The 22,285-nt window shown below is 36.9% G+C and overlaps 1 protein-coding gene across 4 annotated transcripts in view; it reads left to right on the forward strand.

The window, feature by feature from the left end:
* Nucleotides 1-22,285, forward strand: part of LOC131364618 (piezo-type mechanosensitive ion channel component 2) — a 117,844-nt gene that overhangs the window by 58,501 nt on the left and 37,058 nt on the right. For 2 of the 4 annotated variants that reach the window (XM_058407862.1, XM_058407940.1), the window contains exons 5-12: nt 395-554; nt 9,091-9,412; nt 9,567-9,780; nt 16,290-16,458; nt 16,741-16,881; nt 18,689-18,812; nt 20,721-20,869; nt 21,083-21,313. In XM_058407862.1, the coding sequence (XP_058263845.1) occupies nt 395-554; nt 9,091-9,412; nt 9,567-9,780; nt 16,290-16,458; nt 16,741-16,881; nt 18,689-18,812; nt 20,721-20,869; nt 21,083-21,313 (1,510 nt within the window). The remainder of the gene's footprint in view (nt 1-394; nt 555-9,090; nt 9,413-9,566; nt 9,781-16,289; nt 16,459-16,740; nt 16,882-18,688; nt 18,813-20,720; nt 20,870-21,082; nt 21,314-22,285) is intronic. The other 2 variants (XM_058408014.1, XM_058408092.1) reach the window with 1 other exon arrangement.

The following is a 22,285-nucleotide window of genomic DNA, read 5'->3' on the forward strand; positions in this document are numbered from 1 at the left end:
CCAACTGGTTGCTCAGTAGTTACTGGATCACTGATCAGAAAGCTGAATTCCAAGCTGCCATTTTTGGGCCCTTACTCTGCTATCACAGCGGACCCTGCGCTCTGACCCCAACAACCTAACAAGATAATTGCAGACAAAATATGTACAAAACAAAATAATTTCTCTGTGCTGTAATGTATATATGGCAAATAAAGGTTTCTTCATCATCTAAAAGAATATGAATAGTATGAAACAAGTTACATACTGGCAAAAAGTCCTAAACAACTAGATAAGTCTGGATGAACCCAAAGAACTGTACAGGCTTATTGAAGCAACACTGACAAGAATTAAGGTGATGTTTAACACTATTAGTTTCATCTTGAAAACAGTTTCTAATTTTGATGTTTCTTTACAGTGTCCGGGGGGCAGATGCAGGTAACGGCATCCGTGTTTTCATCCCAGACATTGGCATGTTCATTGCTGGCCTGGTTACATGGCTCCTGTGTCGCAGTCTGGAAAAACCTCCAGGGAAGGACGTGTTGCAGCATAATACTGACTTTGACATGGGGAACCAGGTAAGTTTACAGAATTCAAAGTTTACAGAGTTTACATGTTTTATTATCATACACTTCTCAATCTGACAAAATAAATCTTTAATATTATCCTCTTATTCCAAGAAGGCCATATTTTCAATGACACATGTTGATCCAGTTTAGGGATGGGTGTGAAATTACAGGAAAAATTGGTGGCTCTGTTATGCTGTTAGAACCATTTTGCTGGTATAGTTTGGCTTCAGTTTTTTTTCTTAAAAAGAAGTACACTATATGGCCAAACATATGTGGACACCCGAATATTGAACTTCCCATTCCAAGCCAAAACCATGTACATTAATATTGATTTGTTTCCCATTAAAACAGCCTCAAGACTTCTGGGAGCATGGCTCAAATTATTTTTGCAACAAAAGCATTAGTGATGTCAGACAAAGACACCTGGGGTTCCGTCACTGTTTCAGTTCATCCCTAAAGGTGTTCTTCCTCACCAACCTTCTCAAACCATGTTTTTGCATATTGTACTACTTTGTAGACGGGGGCATTGTAATGCTAGAACAGGTTTGGGCCTCATAGTTCCATTAAAGAGATGATGGGTGATATCATCCAGGATGACCCTGCCCCTAAAGACACTTATGCAAGATCTAAACCAGTGTGTTAGACTCTCTATATCCATAATCGAAACAACAGTTAAGGGAATATCTTTTGGAAGTGCAGTACAATTCCTGATAGTGAAGAGTCTATGCCTAAGCTTATGATGGTTCATGGAGGGTAAAAACACCTTACTAACACACTTTTTCTTCTTTTACTTCATCACCTGTCTTATATTGTGGCACGTAGATTTGTAAAAAGGAAGCAGTGATGTTGCACCAAGGTACAAAATTATTTTCATTTAACTTATAGATAATTTATTTTACATGGAAGGGAGAAGGGAAAATATTACATTTAGAACCAATTTTATTATCCAATAAACTACTGGGAGTATCAATAGTGTCTGTCAGCCCAATAAATATTCCACTAATGATGGCTGTGATATTTCAGAAAAGTGTAGTGTGATATAATTAATAGTAGCATGGAAATTACACTGTCATATTGACTAGTCATTATCCAGAATTCTTCTCTGAAGTCTTTTTTCTCAGGACATATATTCCTTGCTGGTACACTGTGTCTTGCCCGCTCCTTACTCATATCTAAGCTGTTCTCTTTGTTCTCTATAAGTCTAGCTGATGAATACTTTCTTGGAACGCACAACCAGAGGTCCGTAATACATCTTACTCTTTTACTGAGGGAGGCTGCTCCCTTTCAGGAAGATAGAAAGGCCTCTTCGGTGATAAATTATAAGCCATGGTTATGAAGAGGATAATAAGGTGAACCCATTACTGTCTGGATGAATACCAACCAGAGACATTTTCATAGTGCACAATTTCTCCCATAGCTGCTGTTCTTCCCTCCCACGATGGGCCAGAGACACTCGGCCTGGAAACCCTCCTAACTGACACTGTTTTAGATCAACTAACATATACTCAGAGAGCTTTTCTTGCCACACTGTGACATTTACTGGCTATTTTGTAGGGCTTGTGGATTTTGAGGTAATATGGATAAAAAAGTGGAGAATGAGAACCAAAGAGAAATCAGTTTTAATATTTTTACTGATGGAGCGTAATGGCACTTTTTGTTAAAGCCACAAAAGTCATCAGAGAGATCTGTAAGTCTAGACCTAGCAACCTGTTTGTGGTCATGCTTAAAGATGAAACTAGAACTTAGATGCTCATACAGAATTATCTAGTGTGAAATATATAAATCTTTTGTGTTATATTTCACATTTATGAAAACTACAGGATCCATGGAGTCCCCTGCGGGTTCCTGGAATGCTACACATGAGTCAAAATCATTCTCTATACAGATTAGGTTCATGTTCAACATAATGTGTACAAGAAGTTCATTTGTCCAATAAGAGCACTGATATTTAAACAGTATCGATTTCCACTGAGTTCCAGGTTTGAACATGAGCCTCTCATTGATTTGAAAATTCTCCAGTTCCTATCATAATAGTCATACTGCTGTGTGCTCTGACTCTTTACTTACATGACAGATAAAATAATAAAACGAATCAGTTTTGCGGAGAAAGAACAGGAAATGTAAACTTTGCATTGGCTAAAGAAACCTATATCAGAAACCTTAATGGAATAAATAAAGGATATTCTCACCCTGGAGAGGTCTCATGTTTAAAATAAAGTTCAAGAATTACAGTGGGGTTTTTTTTTGTAAGTAAAACACTGTAGACAATCTGATGCCCCGGTCTGACAGACAGTTTCATATGTTGGTCTTCATATAGCTTTAGAAGATCATTAAGATTTAGATTTCAGGCTTTATAAATTTTGTCCAAAGATGTTTAGTAAGCAAAGAGCACAATAGTTATATTAATCATCTGTGAGTGGCGTGGTGTAGTCTGTTGCTGAGCTGAGTTACTCTTGCTATTCTGGAGTTCATTTTTTTCCCCAATAACAACATCACAGCAACTTGCCAGTGATTTATTAGTGAGCGACAAGTACTTTAAAACTGTTTAGAGTTATGCGTAATGTTGTGGAAAGGGAAAGGTCTGCGGAAGTTAGTTCCTGTTATCACTCATACCAGCTATAAACAGTCGTTCCCTTGACCTCCTTGATTTGGAAGTTACTAATACAAATAAGCCAGTGTGTCGTGTTAGAGAGAAACCAGAAAGCACAAAACTCTTCTTTAGGAAAAGTTTTTTCTTGTCAGAAAACCTAAAGTTAGAGCTTTACTTCTGAATGCTAATAAGTGCAGACACTGCTGACTCCGAAAATAAACGCTTCAAATTGTGACAATTAACACAATTTAATGTCTGTTTTTTATAAGTCTTAAATTATGCTGAGTGTCCAGTAATGCCTAAAGCCAGCAATAATGTCATAGCTGCTACAAATAGTTATATAAGAGCTTTCTGACCAGTGATATTTGTGAATTCCGCCGTAAAATCACAGTATCACACAAACACCTTAAAATATCCTGTAGATACATGACAAAAATCTCAGTGCCTAGCCTTGGTTTCTTGAGGACTGCCAGTCCTGCTCCTGTTTGTCCTGGCGGCTCTGCCCTGGCCTAATTCCTCTTCTACTTGGCATGGAATCTGTTTATTTTTGTTGATTCCCCTCTGCCATGCCTTGTTTTGCAATCAGGGCAGTATTTATTCAGGTAAATGGCCTGTTTGACAGGAGGACTAATGGATGTGCAGTCAGAAGGGAAACGGACAGGTGGAGCCTGCAGACCGATGGGCTGTTTGTGTTAGAGAGGAAATACTTGCTCAATAATAACCCTGGTCTTATATCTATAAAGCCACTTAGCATCTTTCTTTGGCCTAATATCTGTCACAAAATGCAGATCACCGCTTTGGTTCCTGGTGGCATTCCACAGTTTATTTTCTTTTTTTGGAGCATTGTGGTTCTGGTCAGATGGGTAGTTGGAAAGCAGTAGAAATGTGTAACCTGGCATTCATGCTGAATAATTTGATTAATTCTGGTCATACTGAGGTGCTCAAAAATAAATTTTTTGCACAAAGTACACCTAATAGGAACTGTACTGTACACTGCTCAATTATGTAATTATCCAATCATATACAATGTACAGTACAGTGTATGTACAATATATAATATGTAAATGACAAGCATTGAAATAAACATCTAGTATATGTTTTTGCATGAGTAGTCCTACTTGTAATTATCACAATCATTAAAAATGTGTACTCTTATTATTAAGCAGCTAATAAAATAGCACTTGATCCATCACAGTCTGTTTCTTGCACAAAGTAAAACACAAATCAGTTCATAAAACAGTTATTTCCAGTTTGACTCTGGTTCCATTATTTAGGACAGCAGCACTGGTATGTATCTGATGTGTGTATCATTCCACTTGTCTGTGTTCAGTACATTAAATTCTAGTTCAATAGTTCATTATGTCTAAACTGATAAAACACTTATTATGGGCTGGCAGTTCGTCTGTGTGTTGCCTGGCAACATGCATTGCCTGACCAACTATTGGGAACTATTTTCATTTAAGGAGCATTTGGCCATTTAGTGTCTGAACTGTCAGTTACTCAATATTACTATTGTTAAAGGATGAAAAAGGTTTTTTTTTTACCATTTTATGCAAAAATCTTCATTGTGCATGCAGATATAAGCTATTTTGTCGTTATATTTAGTTAGTTAGTTTGAGGTTACATTTTTTAAAAATGCCAATGTTTTGTTAATTCAGTGATTTCTTGTACAAGGAACCACTTTATGTAACCTGGACATCAAGATATGCAATGTTTCTGGATATGATCACTTGCAAAAACTATATTAATGTTATTATTATTCAGGGAATTGTGTCATATTTATGTATTTGATATTGTATTTATATATTTAAATTTATATATTGTCTCTAATTGTGTAATTTCCATAAGAAATTAGATTTTATTCACAGCCCAAAACATTGTGATGTACAGTGTAGTGGTTATATCAAAATGATTTTATGTCCATGATAAGAATTGCACATTACACCTTTGTTGTAAAAGTATTCACCAAATGGTCAAATCTAATGCTGTCCGAGCAGCACACAAAGCCATAGTATTTTTGTATCACCACCTCAGCATGTGTGTGTGTTACTCACTTCTGAATACAGCTTTTTATGGTTAATATTTTTTATACCCTCTCATTTTCTATCAAATGTAAATTCACGCTCTGTCAGGAGGCAGTATGGGGTATCTCAATTTAATGCTGAATAACTGGCACAGTGCATAATCAAGACATCCTGCCAGTGAAGTGGGTGTTGTATAAACTTGAGGGAATTTTGGTGAATGCAACATTAATCCTGGTACAATATTTATATACCCACACTAAGCTACGTGTGCAGTGCGGCTACACTTCCTCACCTCAGTGTGCTTCACTGCCATTAACAATGAATGTGCATTCCAGTGTTCTACTGCTTCTGTGTTTGTGTAGGTGTGGAAATGAATGGTGTGTGTGTGTTTGTGTGTGTGTGAGAGAGAGAGAGAGAGAGAGAGAGTGAGAGACTGGAAAGGAGGCCACATCTTGAACGCATTAGCTGATGTTGTGTTTTTGGTGGCAGCGACGATGCTTAAATTACCATCCTTCTCTCTTTGTCTTTCTATACCTCCCTTCCACTCCTCTTCTCTGTCTTTTGTCTCTTTCTTCCTCTGCCTTGTCCTCATTCATTTTTTCTAATGCTAAGTTAATTCATACTGTCAGAATGTCAGATGGAGTGCTGAATCTGAATAACTACTGATCACAAACAGACATGTATAGCCATAAACACACCATCATACACTATTTAAACTTTTACTCAGTTCTCCCTATTATAGGCTCTCCTTTTATTCATCCCCTGTCTGTGCCTATTTATCACCCTTGTTTTTTTTTTTCTTACACAGAAGTGTTTTGTCTGCTTGTGTAGTTTAATGGTGGCAATGAGGTGTGTGTACTCCCCCATCCCCCCAACTGCTCACTTTTTGGCCAAGAAGTTTATGGATTGCGACACTTAAAACAGATACTTAAAACCAAATTCCACTGTATGGCCTGTTGTGGAGTGTGCATGCATGTTTCTTTGTATGTGTGTCCGTGTTTATAACAGAAATTTCCAGTTCTACTGTTAAATATATTTTTATTAATGATTATGATTGTTTGTTCACTTAATTTCAGCACCATGGACAGCACATATGATTTCTGTTTAATTAAGGTGTTTTCAATTAGGCAACATTTTAGGAGATCAGGAAAGCATTGTTTTGCAGTGTTGCTATACACAGCACATAGAGTAGCTTCCTCTCACTTCCAGTAGGTTTTATAGTATTCTAGTATTCTAAATGAGTGTGCAAAGGTGCGAGATGGCGTCGTGACCCTGAGTAGAATAAAGCAGTTTTTGAAGCTGAATAAATTTATGAAATAATTGACCATCACTGACAACCTCTTCTCAGTCTTTAGAACTCTTTCCTATGTTTCAAATAAAATTTTTTAGGTGTGTTATTATATGGTCTCATCCTTTGCAGGATTTGACTAGTTTTAAACAGATTTATGTTAGGCTGTATGATTGGTGAAACAGACCAGTATCCAACCAAACCATCCTTTTTGTTCCAATACGTAGGAATTTGTCAGTATGTGAGATGAACCTCCTTAGTCTTTCACTCTGATGAATGGCATAGCTGATATTCCTCTAGACCCTGCAACCATCTCCACACTCACCAATGCAACCCATTTAATCAGTTAGGATGCTCAGCGGTCTCTGCTTAAACAGATCATAGAGGGAATGTTCTGCCTTTTGCTCAGCCATGTGAAAAACGTTTGTTTGTATAACTTTGCCCAGCTAGATAACTCCTTCATAGTGCTGCACAGAGATTTCATTCACCACAGTGGTATGAAAAGTATGGTGGGGTCAAACACACTGGGGAATTTGCCTTGAATCTCCATGATACTTTTCCTTGGTTCACGCTTTGGAGCTTGTTCATATTCAATCTGTTTTTGAACAGAAGAAAACTGTAATGCATTTTAAAAAGTTACTCTGACACAGTTAGCAGAGAGCAAATAGTAAACAATTACGCACACTGCCTGAGAATGACATTTGGAGGAAATACTCCTAACAACTTTCAAATTGAGCTCATATGTGAGTCAGCGTCTCGTACGCCATCTTAATCCTGCACTAATGAAGTTTGAAGAACTGTTTGCTTTTTCTGAGGCTAGGAAACTTCAGAGGCCACTTTTTGCTCTATGAAGCACTTCTTTTTCAAATTATGGCATACGGTGTACATGTTTGTGTGTGTGTGTGTATGTGTGTGTGTGTTCAGAGTGAACTCGTTGAATTTTAGGCACCCAACGTTTACATCCCTGTCCCAAGTAGAACATTAAAGTCTGTCGTATACATTGTTTTTGTAACAGGACTCTAACTGTCTGTATTGAGTCGTGTTGAGTTATAGCCTCTTGTGATTAAATCACTTCTGCTTTGTACAACTGGAATGGAGTCACTTTGGTATGCTGAAACCACTCAAGGAGATTAGATTTACCTTAGATTAGATTGATCAGGTCCTGGGAAATTTTCTTCTTTCTAGTTTGGCCTCTGCATAGTGTTAACACATACTGACATCTTGTATTAGTGTCCAATTAAAGTCAAAGTTTGTTTGTTTATTTATTTATTTATTTATTTTCAATTCAGTTAAATCGGTTTTAACAATAGACATTGTCACAAAGCATCTTTGAAGAAATGTGAATGTCTAACAGCTACAAAGCAAACTAATGTGTATTTTCAGTTGTATTCAATTTTGGACTTGATGGTTTTTTAATATTTCTTTACTATGTCCTTAACTGTTTGTCAAGTTGTAGTGTTCATACTGTACAGATCTTTCGATCAGTTGCCCAACTTCCAAAATGACTCAATCAAAATGCATCATAATGTCAATATAAAAAGGTCACAGTTTAGGAATATTATCAAGCTTAAAATGCTACTTGGCAGGAAGCTCATTTAAGTGTTTTGTGGCAATACAGTGATTTATTGTTTGGAGTATTTCTCTTTTTTTTTTTTAAAGCTATATAGCCTATATAGTATGTCTGGATAATTTCATAGTAAGTTGGATATTTATTTGTTGCTGTTTTTTTTTTTTTGTTTTGTTTTTGTTGGTTTTTTGTTGGTTTTTCTTGTTTCTCTCAGTTCTGAAAGAGGTTTCCTAGGGACAGTGTGACAGACACGACTTCCAATCAACCGCAGAGACTTTCATCCTGGTCCACTCCTTTATGGAGTATTTAGCTTGGCGTAACTTATATACCAAGCTAAATGGTATTAGCAATACACACTGGCAACTTACTTCGTTCTTAGAATGAAAACACAAATAATTACTTACTCTGTTGTCTACCAATTTTGTTTTAACAATATTAAATTAACAATATTTTAATAAACAATAGCAAATAAACAATTTCATCACATTAGAATATTTGGTAAGGAATAAAAGACAATGAGGTGGGCTTTTAGAAGAAAATAATCATTTTTATTACTTTGCAGTGGATTCGTTTTATTACATTAAATTACCTTACACAAACAATTTTAATATAATAATAAAGTATTTAATATGTAATTATTTAAATATTACGTAATGTATTAAATTATGACACATTGTAATATTTTATCCTGTTGTGGTTTCTTCCAAAAATGCTAAATAAACACCTCCACACAGAAGAAGCCAATGTTTATGTACAGCATCTGCCGCTCAAGTCTCTGTGTATGAGGCTACTATAAAAATGATTCCAGATCATATTCGAGAATTCAACAAGTATCATTTAATTTAGCACTGATTTGTTTATTTATAGTTCTTGTCCATGGTGTTCTGTGTTTTAAATGCTTTATGCCTTTGAGGTTGCAGCATTAGACTACAGAGACTTGGAATAATTTCATCTTGTTAAAATAAACTGATATTATATTTATTATTTGTGTAAATATTACTCAAAGTACAGCTAAATATTTTGCATCATAAATGAATCAGAACTCTTCTTAGCTCCTGATTCTTACATCTGTTTAGGAACAGGATGATGATGAAGAAGAGGAGGAGAAGGAGGAAGAGGAGGAGGAGGAGAAAGGCAAAAAGCTTAAGATGGAACCCGAGCTGCACCTTGAGGAAGACTTTGAGTTGGATGATGAAGACTGTGAACCACCTGATGAGGAGTTAGAAGTAGGGCAGGAAGAGCTGGAGGGGTTAGAGCCTGAGGAAGAGGAGGAGGAGAGCACTAAGATGAAGATCCTGCGACAGATAGCGGAAGTGGCATCCAGACTAAAAGAAATCATTGGGAATCTGATTGCAACTGCAGGGAAAGTAGTTGTAACCATATTACTGGGCCTTACAGGTACATATACCTAAAGACTACTTGCTCTATATCACTAAAACGAAATTTAGGAATAAACTAAATCAGAAAAGATGTTTTGTTAGGAACACATAGATTCATAACTATGTAATGTACCGATGCTTAAACTTTTACTGTGCTGTGTGTCACCCTACAGGCATCATGTTACCCTCCCTCACCTCTGCCATGTACTTCTTCACCTTTCTGGGCCTGTGCACTTGGTGGTCTTTCTGTCGCTCCTTTGACACGCTGCTCTTTAGCTGCCTCTGCGTGCTGATGGCGATCTTCAGCGCAGGACATCTCATCATCCTCTACCTCTACCAGTTCCAGTTCTTCCAGGAAGCTGTTCCACCTGGAGATCGTTACGCAAGGTCAGACCACCGGCATCACTGCATCCACTGAGGTTTTTCTTTGCTGTGTTTGTGATAACTTCCAGAGTAGAGGACTAGGCTATGACTTTCTCATGTACAGTCGGTCTGAATTGTTTCACTGATTTATGTCACTGTTTTTTGGGGGTAACTTAGTAAGTCCATATTTGGCAAAGCTTTTTTTGGATGCCTTAGGTTTTGAATTACAGAACGTCGCATTTGATGGCATTGTAGAAAGCAGGATGTTATATAGGTGGTGTAAAACAAGGTCCATAAAATGTCTCAGGGTTGATGGTCTGATTTTGGTCATGCTCGTTTTTGCAGTTAAAAGGCTGTACGTTAACTGTTCCAGCATGAGGTGCTTTCATGTGACCTGTCTGCACACTGTGACCAATGATGGACACATGCCTCAAACTCATAACATTTGTGTGTGTGTGTGTGTGTGTGACACAGTCTGATAGGATCAATCTGATGGCTGCATGCCTGAAACACATAATGTTAGTGTGTGTGTGTGTGTGTTTGTGTGTGTGTCTGTGTGATACAATCTGATAGGAACAATCTGATGGCTGCATGCTTTAAACACACTTTAAACACATAATGTTAGTGTGTGTGTGTGTGATACAATCTGATAGGATCAACCTGATGGCTGCATGCCTCAAACACATAATGTTAGTGCACACGTGTGTGTGTGTTTGTGTGTGTGTGTGTGTGATACAATCTGATAGGATCAATCTAATGGCTGCCTGCCTCAAACACATAATGTTAGTGCACACGTGTGTGTGTTTGTGTGTGTGTGATACAATCTGATAGGATCAATCTAATGGCTGCCTGCCTCAAACACATAATGTTAGTGCACACGTGTGTGTGTTTGTGTGTGTGTGATACAATCTGATAGGATCAATCTAATGGCTGCCTGCCTCAAACACATAATGTTAGTGCACACGTGTGTGTGTTTGTGTGTGTGTTTGTGTGTGTGTGATACAATCTGATAGGATCAATCTAATGGCTGCATGCTTCAAACGTAATAATGTTAGAGTTTGTGTATAAACTGATGTGAATTAATTTACCTAATTCAAATGTGTATATAGGTTTCTAGTAAATGGATTGAGATAATAACACATAAATAATAAACACATTAAATGTTTACACATAAAAATGTAAATGGCATAAACACAATCGGTTATCATACAGCCAAAATCTGATCAATTCCTGGAATAAAGTCTAACTCTACACATTCACTGAGCTTAGGCTCGAAGCTGCTCACATTAATACTACATAAATTGATCTAACTCACTTTTACACAATTCTAACTAGTTGATTAGGTCCTTGAGTATATTTTATAGTATTTTTTATGTAAATCATACATATTCTCCAATCCACTGCATATATTCCTTTTGTTGTTTTTTTATAGCAGTCATAGCCTCACTGAAGCATTTTGCACCCGTCTGCTGTCAGTAAATACTCCCCTGCTTGATTAAAGGCTGAATAAATCCCCTAAATCAGCCAGGTAACAAATGTTTGACAGATACACAGGGCAGAGCAGCATGCCATCTTTCATCTGTAAAATTCTTTGGCCTGGCTGAAAATGCTGAGACGTGAATTGGGAGAGAAGTGGGTGTTGTACTGTAACTGTACTGAGAATGTCGAGTGGAAAAACACTGAGTAACAAGCATGGGAAGAGAATATGAATATTTGTTGTTGTTGTTGTTGTTGGATTTTTGTTCAAACTAATCTCTACCCAATGCTTGTGTAGCGTATGTGTGATTACCATAAATAATTATTTTGATGACAGCAATGCAGTATAGGTTTAAACCTCATAAACTGGGAAGAATGAAGTTTCACTAGTGTCAAAATAATAATAATAATAATAATAATAAAAACTTTCAATCAGTATGAACAAATGAATGATTTTATCATTGCAAGTCTAATATAAAATGAGTTACAGGATTCTGTTGTGAGGATGTGGTAGCTTAGTGGTTAATGTGTTGTACTACTGATCGCCAGGTTGTAAGTTTGTATCCCAAGTCCACCAAGCTGCCACTGTTGGACCCCTGAGCAAGGCCCTTAATGTTCAGTAGTATGAAATGAGATAAATTGTAAGTCACTCTGGATAAGAGTGTCTGCCGAATGAAATGTAAGTGTTGGCTTTTAGTGTGTGTGAAGCTGGGATAACCTCTATACAGAATTTTAGTGAATATAGAAACATTTTCATGTTTTTCTTTTTTTGGGAATTTTCTATGAAAATATTGCCCTAGGCTTGGTACAAACAGGAATACATATAAAGGACCATAAACATCTTAAAGCGCTTTCATTTCAGTCATTAAGCACTGTGGAGAGAGACATGACAAAGTGCTGAACATAGACACCACAAACCAGGTGCAAATGGCATTTTTTGGCACCTAGGAAATCAAGTTAGATCTAGTTTTTTTTCTTAACCTTTTGGTCCTTTCATCATAGAACTGTGATGAGACATAAATAAAACATTTTCTCAGCTGCACCAATTCAACAAACGTTGAATTTCCTTTTTCAGTCCCACCTATTGAGTTTATGATTCATCATTGCTACTGAGTATGGTGTAAGAAAATGAATTTCTATGAGAATCTGAATCTCACTGTGAAGCTCAGTGAGGCTCAGTGAAGCTGAGTAAATATCTCTCAATATAAAGCTTTTTAATCGCACTGGTTGAACTGGTGATCAAAGATAATCATTCAAAATTTACACTTGCTACTATATATAATGAAAATCCCAAGCTACACCTGTAGTTTCACATTAAAGATCCTTAAATGAGATACATACTCCTGCTTTTTATACTGTACAAAATCTGTACAAAAACGTAGAGGACAATGTTTATACAATTATACAGATTTAGAGCTTCACTGACAGTCAGATTTGTCTGAAAAAGGATAAAAAAATGCATATTTTGAATAAACTTTGATGGACTGCCCCAATGGGTGCTGTTACACTTCCCCAACTAACAATTATTGGTAATCAGAACGTTTAGGGAACATCTGGGAACATTTTGAGAACATATTTTTGAGGTTCTTATTGTTTTTTCAGGTAGGGTTTCTTTATTATTATTATTATTATTATTATTATTATTATTATTATTATTATTATTATTGTTATTATTATTAATAATATTTTACACTTTTGCAACAACTGATTTATTGCATTGTTTAATTTATGTCACACTTTTTCATTTAGATTCACTCTCCTATAAGGTTTTTTTTTTTTTCCAATTATTTTTTCCTTTTTTCTTTATTTTTAGTTTATTTTTAGTCATATATTGTCATATAACCAAAAGAGATCGTCGTGTTTTAAAGTTCCCAGAATGTTGTGGGGGCAATGCTCGACTTTGAAATAGAAAGTTCCCAGAACATTATGAAATAGTAATGAAATAATAATGGAAAAAAAAAGTAGTTAAACGACAAAAGTTGAAATGCATGCTAATATTAGGGAAATGTTCTGTGTTTGTTGGGTCCACTGTTTACTGATATAAGTGTTTTTATCAGCCATATAGCAGGCCAAAGACAGACTATGGAGACTTGCCCTGATTGAAACAAGGTTCTTAGTCGTGTTGAGATGTAAGCGTTGTGTATTTGTTGTTTATACAGCTGCTTGTGTGAAAGTGTTAGTGTTATACGCTGTGCTCAGAAAGGCAGTAAGATCAGATTTTTTTATCTTCTTGATACATATCTGGCCTTTATATTGAAGTCGTACCTCCTCATTCGCAGTTCTTAACATATAACCAGCAAGAAATGTAAGTCACTTCACTGTGTACATTTGAGCTTGCCTTCCTGTATAGCTGTGTATTATTCCATAGAACTAAAGCTATGAATGCTAAAGCTAGAATGAGCTAAAAGCTCACTCAGAAGCTCACACTGAGAGAAAGGGAAGTGGGACCGACAGCCTGCAAAGGTCCAGGTGGTTCTCATTACAGCAGGATGCCTCTTGGCCTGTGCTGAAATTACACAGCTGGTTTCAGGGAATTCTGCACAAATCACTGCACAGAGTTGAGAAAGAAAGTTAGAAAGTGGGAGAGCAAAAAAAAAAGACAAAATGCTGTAGTTAACTAGATGCAATTGTTCCAAATTAGGTCTTAATCAAAGTAAAGCCACTCGGTGGTTGAGTAGCATGGAGCAGGCCGTGTACAGGGTGTGTACGCCGTGATAAGAAGGATCCATCCCAAAATCTGTTCTTTGTTTGAAGTCCTTTTTTTTTTTTTACATGTTAATTTGGGAGCTGTTAACCAAGATTACAAAATGTAGAATTACACCATGACCTAACAGCACAAATAAACACAGGCGTTTTAACCTCCGGGGAAAAAAAAAAGAAACTTCAATGTGTTAAACATTATCACTTCATTCTCTCAATCTAGCACGAAGGGCAGTGCCTGAAATTTTCTTCCACATTCAAAGGCACAATAAAAGGGAGATATTTTATGTGTGAGCTGCAGACAGAGGTTTGAAACGCATTCGGAGAATTTGTGTGGTGCAACAGGCTGAACAAAGAAAGTAATGTAGATAGAGATGAAAACCTTTTTCATTGAGATTGACGGTGTACAAAGACTGCAAATGATTTTATAGAAATCAATGATATTTTATAGAAGCCAATCAGCTGGATGATTTTTAAAGAATATAGTTGTTTCTCTTTTATTTAAACCAGATGTCTGTCCAAATTAATCTACACCTCACTCTAATGCACTCTCAGAAATATATTACTAACCTGTACCTTTAGTTGCCACTTTAGTGGTACCCTGCAGGCTACACCTATTGTACCTTTAATATGTGGTATCTCCAGGAAATGTGGATTAGACTTTAGAATAAAGCTTGAGAGATACATGTTTTTGCACCTTTCTAGGCAAAAAACATTTATCTGAAGTGTCGAAACAAGAGTGCTAAGAGGGTTCAAGGAAGCAAACTTGACCCTGCACTCTTCCCTGTCCATCACAGAGACACTAGTCCATAACAGGATGTCTACAAGATGTATGCAGAAGAGGAAGGACAGTGCTTTCCTCCAAGTGTGTTACGCTGCAGTGTGTCAGCAAGAGCAGCCGTTTGAAAATATGTGTTTGGCTGACTTCCGTAGTCTTAAAGGAAGCATGTGTTCGGCAAGATTGAATGAGGGAGAAATGGAGAAAAAAGTCACCGAAAGAAAAAGATAATACAATAAAAGTACAAAAGGTGTATCAACCCAGCAAGCAAAAGCTTAGTTGGACATCGTTTTTTTTTCCTTTTTCTTCTGCGAGTTATACAGCATTGACTTTAGGAGGCAAAAACAAAACCGCAGTCTGAAATAGATAAAGCTGAAATAACATAAAAACGCTCAAGCTTTTCAGATTTCCAGCATTTAGCAAATTCCCCTATGAAGAGAGACTTACAACAGTGCTTTATAGTCTCAGTCAAAAACATATTCTTATGCTAATACAAACAAGTCATGGTCTCAGAAAACCATCGGGTTAAACAATGTTAAAGAGTATTTAATACAAAATCAGTACAAACAGTACAGTTTTTTTTTTTACCCAAGTGTGCATCCGTTTCAGTTTAACCCAAAATGCAGTAATGAGCCACTGAGGGCAGAAAAATAGCAATTTTAGAAAACCACCATGTTAGAACCAACTGGAGGCCTTTGTAGTGGAGCGCACAAAAAACACGTCCCTAACAAATGGCATTAATTACTGCCACTTTTGGTCTTTGTGGAAATCTTCTTTATATCTAACATGGAAATGGGTTTCAACAACAAGCTGGAGCAGCATCCTAAAAATCCCACAATACCACAGTCAGATTTTGTACCTTTTACTTTCCTTGTATGTGTTCAAGATAAAATAACGCGATTTCTGTGCATCTACAAATAATTATTTCATGATGGCAGTATGGCATGGACCGTGTCCATTCGCTTCGGAAGATCCAGAAAGGCTTTACTTCATTTAGATTCTATAGCATACGAAATCCAAAAGCTATAACACGCAATCATATGAGCAGCACATGTTCTCTGTGCACTCGACTCATCCTACAGTTAAAGCTTCATTCTTCACAGTGGGTTGTTTTTTGTTCATAACCAAAGCCAAAAGTGACAAGATGAAAATAATTCTGGTCGTTTAAAATACGTGGTAACAAATGAAACCGAACGACACTTGGAGAGCTCTCCCGTATTGTTCTCTTTGGCTGCTCTTTTGCCTCCTTTTTATTTCTATCCTCTGAAACAGGAGGTTGTTGTTTTTGATTTGCTTCTCAGGCCCTCTATTGCAAGAACAAATAAGAAACTACGGTGGAAGAATTGTTACTCTGTATATTGAAGAAAAGCAGCTGTGGACTCTCAGCTGGGAGACTGAATACCCCGCGCTGTAGAGGAAGCTCCAGTAATGATTTGTTGTGAAAAAAAGTTTAAGAAATTCATTTGAATAAGTGTTGAAATACACATTGAGTTTTGTTTATACCATGAACTGTTCCCAAAAAAATGCATGACTGTGATATTTTACCAGCAGCTTCCTAACATTTGTTTCTCTATTTCAGTCTGTTTGGAATTTCTCCGGTGGTCCTGAGTGACTGCTCCCACACCTGGATGTTTAAAGTGAACCCTGAGCTCGATTGGCACCACTTTGTCAATCCCATCATGCTCCTGGTGCTGTACTACACGCTGGCCACGCTCGTCCGCCTTTGGCTGCAGGAACCAGTGGACACGGTCAGTGTCCAGACAAGCAGTCTGATCCTAAGGGTTCAGTTTAGTCATTCGGTTTGGAAAATAGCAATGAATGGACACAGTAACAGTAAAGTGATTAATGGTCCTGTCAAAAAATTTGATTTTATCCATAATTATCTTGACTCAAACATCATTTTCTGTTTCTGCTCATTTGTTTTCATTTCTTGACTTCTATTTCTTTGTAATTGAGATTCCCTAACTCATTTGCAATTAAGGATTTAATCTTATTTACAGTAGCTATTATGGTCCATATTGCTTATCCAGCAGATCAAAAAGAAAGAGGGAGAGGCTAAAGTAGCAGAGGAGAATGAAGAGCAGTCTCCTGTAAGCACTGAGATCCATCAGACTGCAGAGAAAAAGAGAGAGATGTGGAGGATGGCACGCTATCTCCCAGATGAGAGAAAGGTAGAATGGATGTTTCCTGTTTCCTACAACAGAAACACTTTAAATGGTAACATGCACACATGTCTTATGACAATTAACCACGTTTTGTAGCACCAAAGAATCTTAAGTATGTTTATGGTTTGACTGGCAGTGTGTGCATTTAGAGCAGTCACTGGCCATGTTAAAATGGGGAACACATGATGGTTACTCGCTCAGAAACACAGGAGAGCCGAGGTTTATTCACACTGTAGCACATTCATATGCAGAGAAAATAGGACATAGGGCAGAGGTGTACATACAGTATATAGCATTACAGGTTAAAAGTCTATTGATTTAAAAACTAGCACAGGGGAAGGACATCTGGTTATTATTATTATTATTATTATTATTATTATTATTATTATTATTATTATTATTATTATTATTATATTATCTGGGTAGTGACACTAGGTTAGAGACAAGTGACAAAGATGGGAGATAAATGGTTAAAAACAAATAGTGGATCAAGTAATGGACAGGGTGCCAATGCAAAGACATCAAACCCAGGGTGAAGTGCTTTCCTGCTGGCTTCTGGTGCATTCAGCTGCATTTTTACAGTAAGTGTAAGCTACGGTAACTGTAGTATGATCAAGAGATTGTACTAATCATCAAGAGATCACACTATTGCCAAAATACAGTGAGTTTCAAGATTAAATACAAGCATGTATAACTTTTCCTGGGAGGCGAGGAATGGCTTGCTTTTAGAAAATGCTGATTGATGAGCTGATTTGCAAATCAAATCCAAAGTCATAAACTTAACACTACAGTTCTTCCCCCGTGGCCTAACTAATTGTGCCTGTAAAATTATTTACAGAAGAATCCAGGTCTTACTTCAATATCCTTAATCCACATTATGTAATATAAATTCAAGGTTCTTTATTTGTCACATACGTGTTACATATGTATGATGTAATGTAATGAAATGGATTTCATTATTCACACAGTGCAGTGAGCAATGAACAATAGACAAAATAAGAAAAAGAAAATAGAATAACAGAATATAATAAAACATAATAAACCTATAGTAATGATGACGATTAAAGTCATAGTGAATAATACAGTAGATAATGTTTAATTATAGCTCACAGAGTTATAAACATGCTTTGCAAATTAAGTCAAAAGTCACTATATATATAAATCTGTGTTAATATGTACCGTATGTATATAAGGATTGGCAACAGATATCGATATCTATATCTCTACATCTATAATATCTACAGTATATAGAAATATGATATTATATTTATATTAGTATCATGGTAAGTGTGCCCTGAGATAGACTGGGTTTTCCATCCAGAGTGTATTCCCCTTTCATTCCCATTGATCCCAGGATAAGCTTCGGATTCTCCGTGTCCCTGAGCAGGATAAACTGGTTACTAAAGATGAATGGATTGAATCATTATGAGTTTAAGGAGTAATATTAATCACTGATATTTTAATGTACCACAGTCTAATCCTATATCGGATGAGAAAATACTAACCATAAAACACAGCAATAAAAAATACAGTATTTCATTGTGAAACCTTTCAACTAATGATTTTTTGTTTTTATAAATAATCTCGTAGTACCTGGGATTTCGAGTGGTATCTTTTTTCATAAATTAGATTTTAAAGTATTAGTTTTGCTTGCATCATGATCCACCATAACTAAATTGAACAAATTTTATAACTATAGACAAGCTATGGGCCTGTTAGCAATATGGGCCTATATATAGCGTGTATTATGTTGCAAAAATGATGTCTTATGCAGCTGGTGAAATGCATTAATGGATATTGAATTGTCTCTCAGGTATTGATTGTGACGTCCAATGGAGGCCCCATGGATCTGATGACTCTGTCACGGGAGCACGGGCCAGTTTCTGCAGAACTCTACTCCACCCCTAAATACAAAAGCCACCATGAGTCGGACAAAGGTTAGTTGTCCCTTACAGTGGACGAAGCTATGGAGGAGCAAAATTCACAAAATAAAATGTCAGATATAGATTTGTTGTAGACATTGAGATGAAATTGCAGAATGTAGAGAACTAAATCCAATGACAGGGTCATGCTGTTACAACCCCAATGGTTAGAATTTAAATATCACAGCATGTCCGGAAATGTTTTATTCCTCATATACACTACCAGTCAAAAGTTTGGACACACCTTTTAATTCAATGTTTTTTGTTTAGTGACTTATTTTCTACATTCCAGAACAATACTGGAGATTTCAAAACTATGAAATAACACACATGGATTTATGTACACATGTAAAGACAACAAAAAACAGTCAGTTGTTATTTTAAGACATGAAGGTCAGGTGTTCTGGAATAGTTCTTGCAAGAACAGTATTGTCAAGTGCATTTGTAAAACCCATCAAGCACCATGATGAAACTGGCTCACATGAAGACCATCCCAGGAAAGCAAGACCAAAATTTACCTCTGCTGCAGAGGAGAAGTTCATTTACAGTTACCAGCCTCAGAAATCACCAATTAACAGCACCTCAGATTAGAGCCGTTATGAAGGCTTTACAGAGCATCAGTAGCAGACATATCTCAATATCAACTGTTCAGAGGAGATTATTGTGTATTTCAGCCCCCTTCAGCATTGTTTTACAATATAGAAGGAAATAAACATCAGGAAAGACCATGGAATTAGAAGGTGTGTCCAAACTTTTGACTGGTAGTGTACAAACACAGAAATTTGCAGAGGATTACAAATTTCATTTCTTAAAAAAGCGTCATAACTTCTATCTGTTTATAGCTGTATTTAATGTTGTTTGTTAGATAAAAACTCATTTTAATTTATTTTACTATGAGATCTTGAATATGTGGAGCATTATACACTATATTGCCAAAAGTTTTGGGATGTCTGCCTTTACATACACATGAATGTAATATGGATTTGGCCCACCTTTTGCAGCTATAACTGCTTCAAGTCTTCTGGGAAGACTTTCCACATGGTTTAGGAGTGTGTTCATGGGCATTTTTGACCATTCCTCTAGAAGCGCATTTGTGAGGTCAGGCACTGATGTTGGATGAGAAGGTCTGGCTTGCAGTCTCCACTCTAATTCATCCCAAAGGTGTTGAGGTCAGGACTCTGTGAAGGCCAGTCAAGTTCCTCCACACAAAACTCACTCATGCATGTCTTTATGGACCTTGCTTTGTGCACTGGTGTGCAGTCATGTTGGAACAGGAAGGGGTCATCCCCAAACTGTTCCCACAAAGTTGGGAGCATGAAATTGTCCAGAATGTCTTGGTATGCTGAAGCATTAAAAGTTCCTTTCACTGGAACTAATGGGCCAAGCCCAACTCCTGGAAAACAACACCCGAATTCATTGATTTGGAGGGGTGCCCCAAAACCTTTGGCAATATAGTGTGCATACAAATCTCTGTGGAAGTGGGTACCATAGAAACAAAGACCTTTTAGAAGAAGAGCATTAATGTAAACCTTGCAGCCATCACAATCGTTAGAGCAGCTGTTAGAGAAAAGTAATTAAAGTGGGAATTACCCAGAAAGTGGGAATTACTTTCTGACCAGTCAGAGTTGAGAATTCAACACTGTGGTATGAGTTAACATTAAAATTTGTAATTATTATTATTATTATTCTTTTGTGTTTTCATAACCGTACAGCTACTTACTATAACAAGTGAGTGATTATATGTTAAAATAAATTAATGTTACATAATTACGTTTTTCATTATGGCTTTAATGTTGTCTGGCACCTTCTTCCAGTTCTAGTTTTGTCATATTCCTTTCATACCTGTCATATGCAAATAGTCTGTGTGATACAAATAGAAAATATATTGTTCTAAATTATAACTATTACGTATTTTAATTGCAGAGAGAATGGACACCAGCATGTACGAGATCAGCCCTGTGCACTCAGGAGTCCCCGGTTTGCCTGAGAGGACCGTCCGAGTGAACGCAGTGGTCAAGATCTTTCGCTTTGTTATGAAGCAGAGCTACATCTGTGCCCTCATTGCCATGATGGTCAGTGTTTTGCTTTTAAGCTAAAGTTGGAGACAGGTTTAATGAACTCTCATTAAGTCTCTTACGGTTTCCCCCTTTTTTGTATAACTAGCAAACGCACATGTAAAAATAAGCCAGCTTTCAGGACAGAGATATGTCTAAACACAGAACAACCTCCAGCGCCAACATGCAGCCTACAGTCTGATTAAATACTCAATCTTCTCTTTCTCATAGGCATGGAGTATCACATACGTGAGCTGGCTGACTTTCGTCTTCCTCATCTGGTCATGCACCTTGTGGATGGTGCGAGACAGGAGAAAGTACGCCATGATCACGTCTCCCTTTATGGTGTTTTATGGGGACTTGCTCATTGTTCTGCAGTATATCTGGAGCTTCCAGACGCTACAGCCTGTACCGGGCCTCTTCCTCAAGAAGGAGGTGCCCTTTCGGGAACTGGGCTCCAAGGTAGGAAGCATCACTGAAGAGTGGGTGTGTGTTTATTTCTCTGTGTCTGAATCCAGTTACTTTGAATGGATTAACAAAGTAAATTTAATTTAGACTTTTGTCCTGTTACACCAAATGGAGTGCATTAGACTTTTTGTTTGAGGTTTGTGTCTGAAGTTTGCTTTATGCAAATGGTACTGGAGTTAGAAGGCTAATAATTATGCTTACATACTGTAGGCTACCAATTTAGCATTGTCTACGTGTCAAAAATTTACCTGAAAATACTACTTGTACATCAAGATTTGAATGAATTAGCAGAATATGTATGTACTGAGAGCTGTACAAATTTAATAGAAACTTAATTACCATTCAAATTACAAATTCAGCCCTCAAACTTTAGGCCACACGTCCACCCTGAGTCTGAATCAGAGTGATGCCCAGCACTCTGATGAGGACAGCTGCAATGACCTTTCACACAATTTTATAGAAAACAGCGTGTCACATAGTTACCATAACTCAATGATGTCTGCACAAAAACTTAAAGCTTAAGACAAATTCATACACCTGAACTAATAACTAAGTCTTAAGTCACAGAGAAACTTGTGTAAAAATGTATTTTTGGCTCAGGTGATGTCTGTGTTCCAAGGCTTGGGATTCAACCTTAACAGGAGAAATTAGTTGCTCAGGATGAATGAAAGTGACTTAATGAAGGTATTAACACACTGTACTGTGAAGCTCAAAAGATTTTCTTTATTCCAGAGGTCAGTGATGAACACTCTGTAAAACAAACATATGCAAGACAGCCAGTATGGCCTAATAGAACAGAGAGGTGATGGCAGTCTAATCCAAAACAGAAAAAGAAATAAATATTCTGTTTGTTTATTCTGTAAGAATATAGAAGAGTGGAGAAATGTGATTACTTGTACATCCATACAAGGTATGTTGATGTCCTGATGGCAGCGAGAAGGGCTTGCAAGATAATGTATATTTAAT

This window comes from Hemibagrus wyckioides, linkage group LG01 (genome assembly GCF_019097595.1).
Source record: "Hemibagrus wyckioides isolate EC202008001 linkage group LG01, SWU_Hwy_1.0, whole genome shotgun sequence".
NCBI classification, from domain to species: Eukaryota; Metazoa; Chordata; class Actinopteri; order Siluriformes; family Bagridae; genus Hemibagrus; species Hemibagrus wyckioides.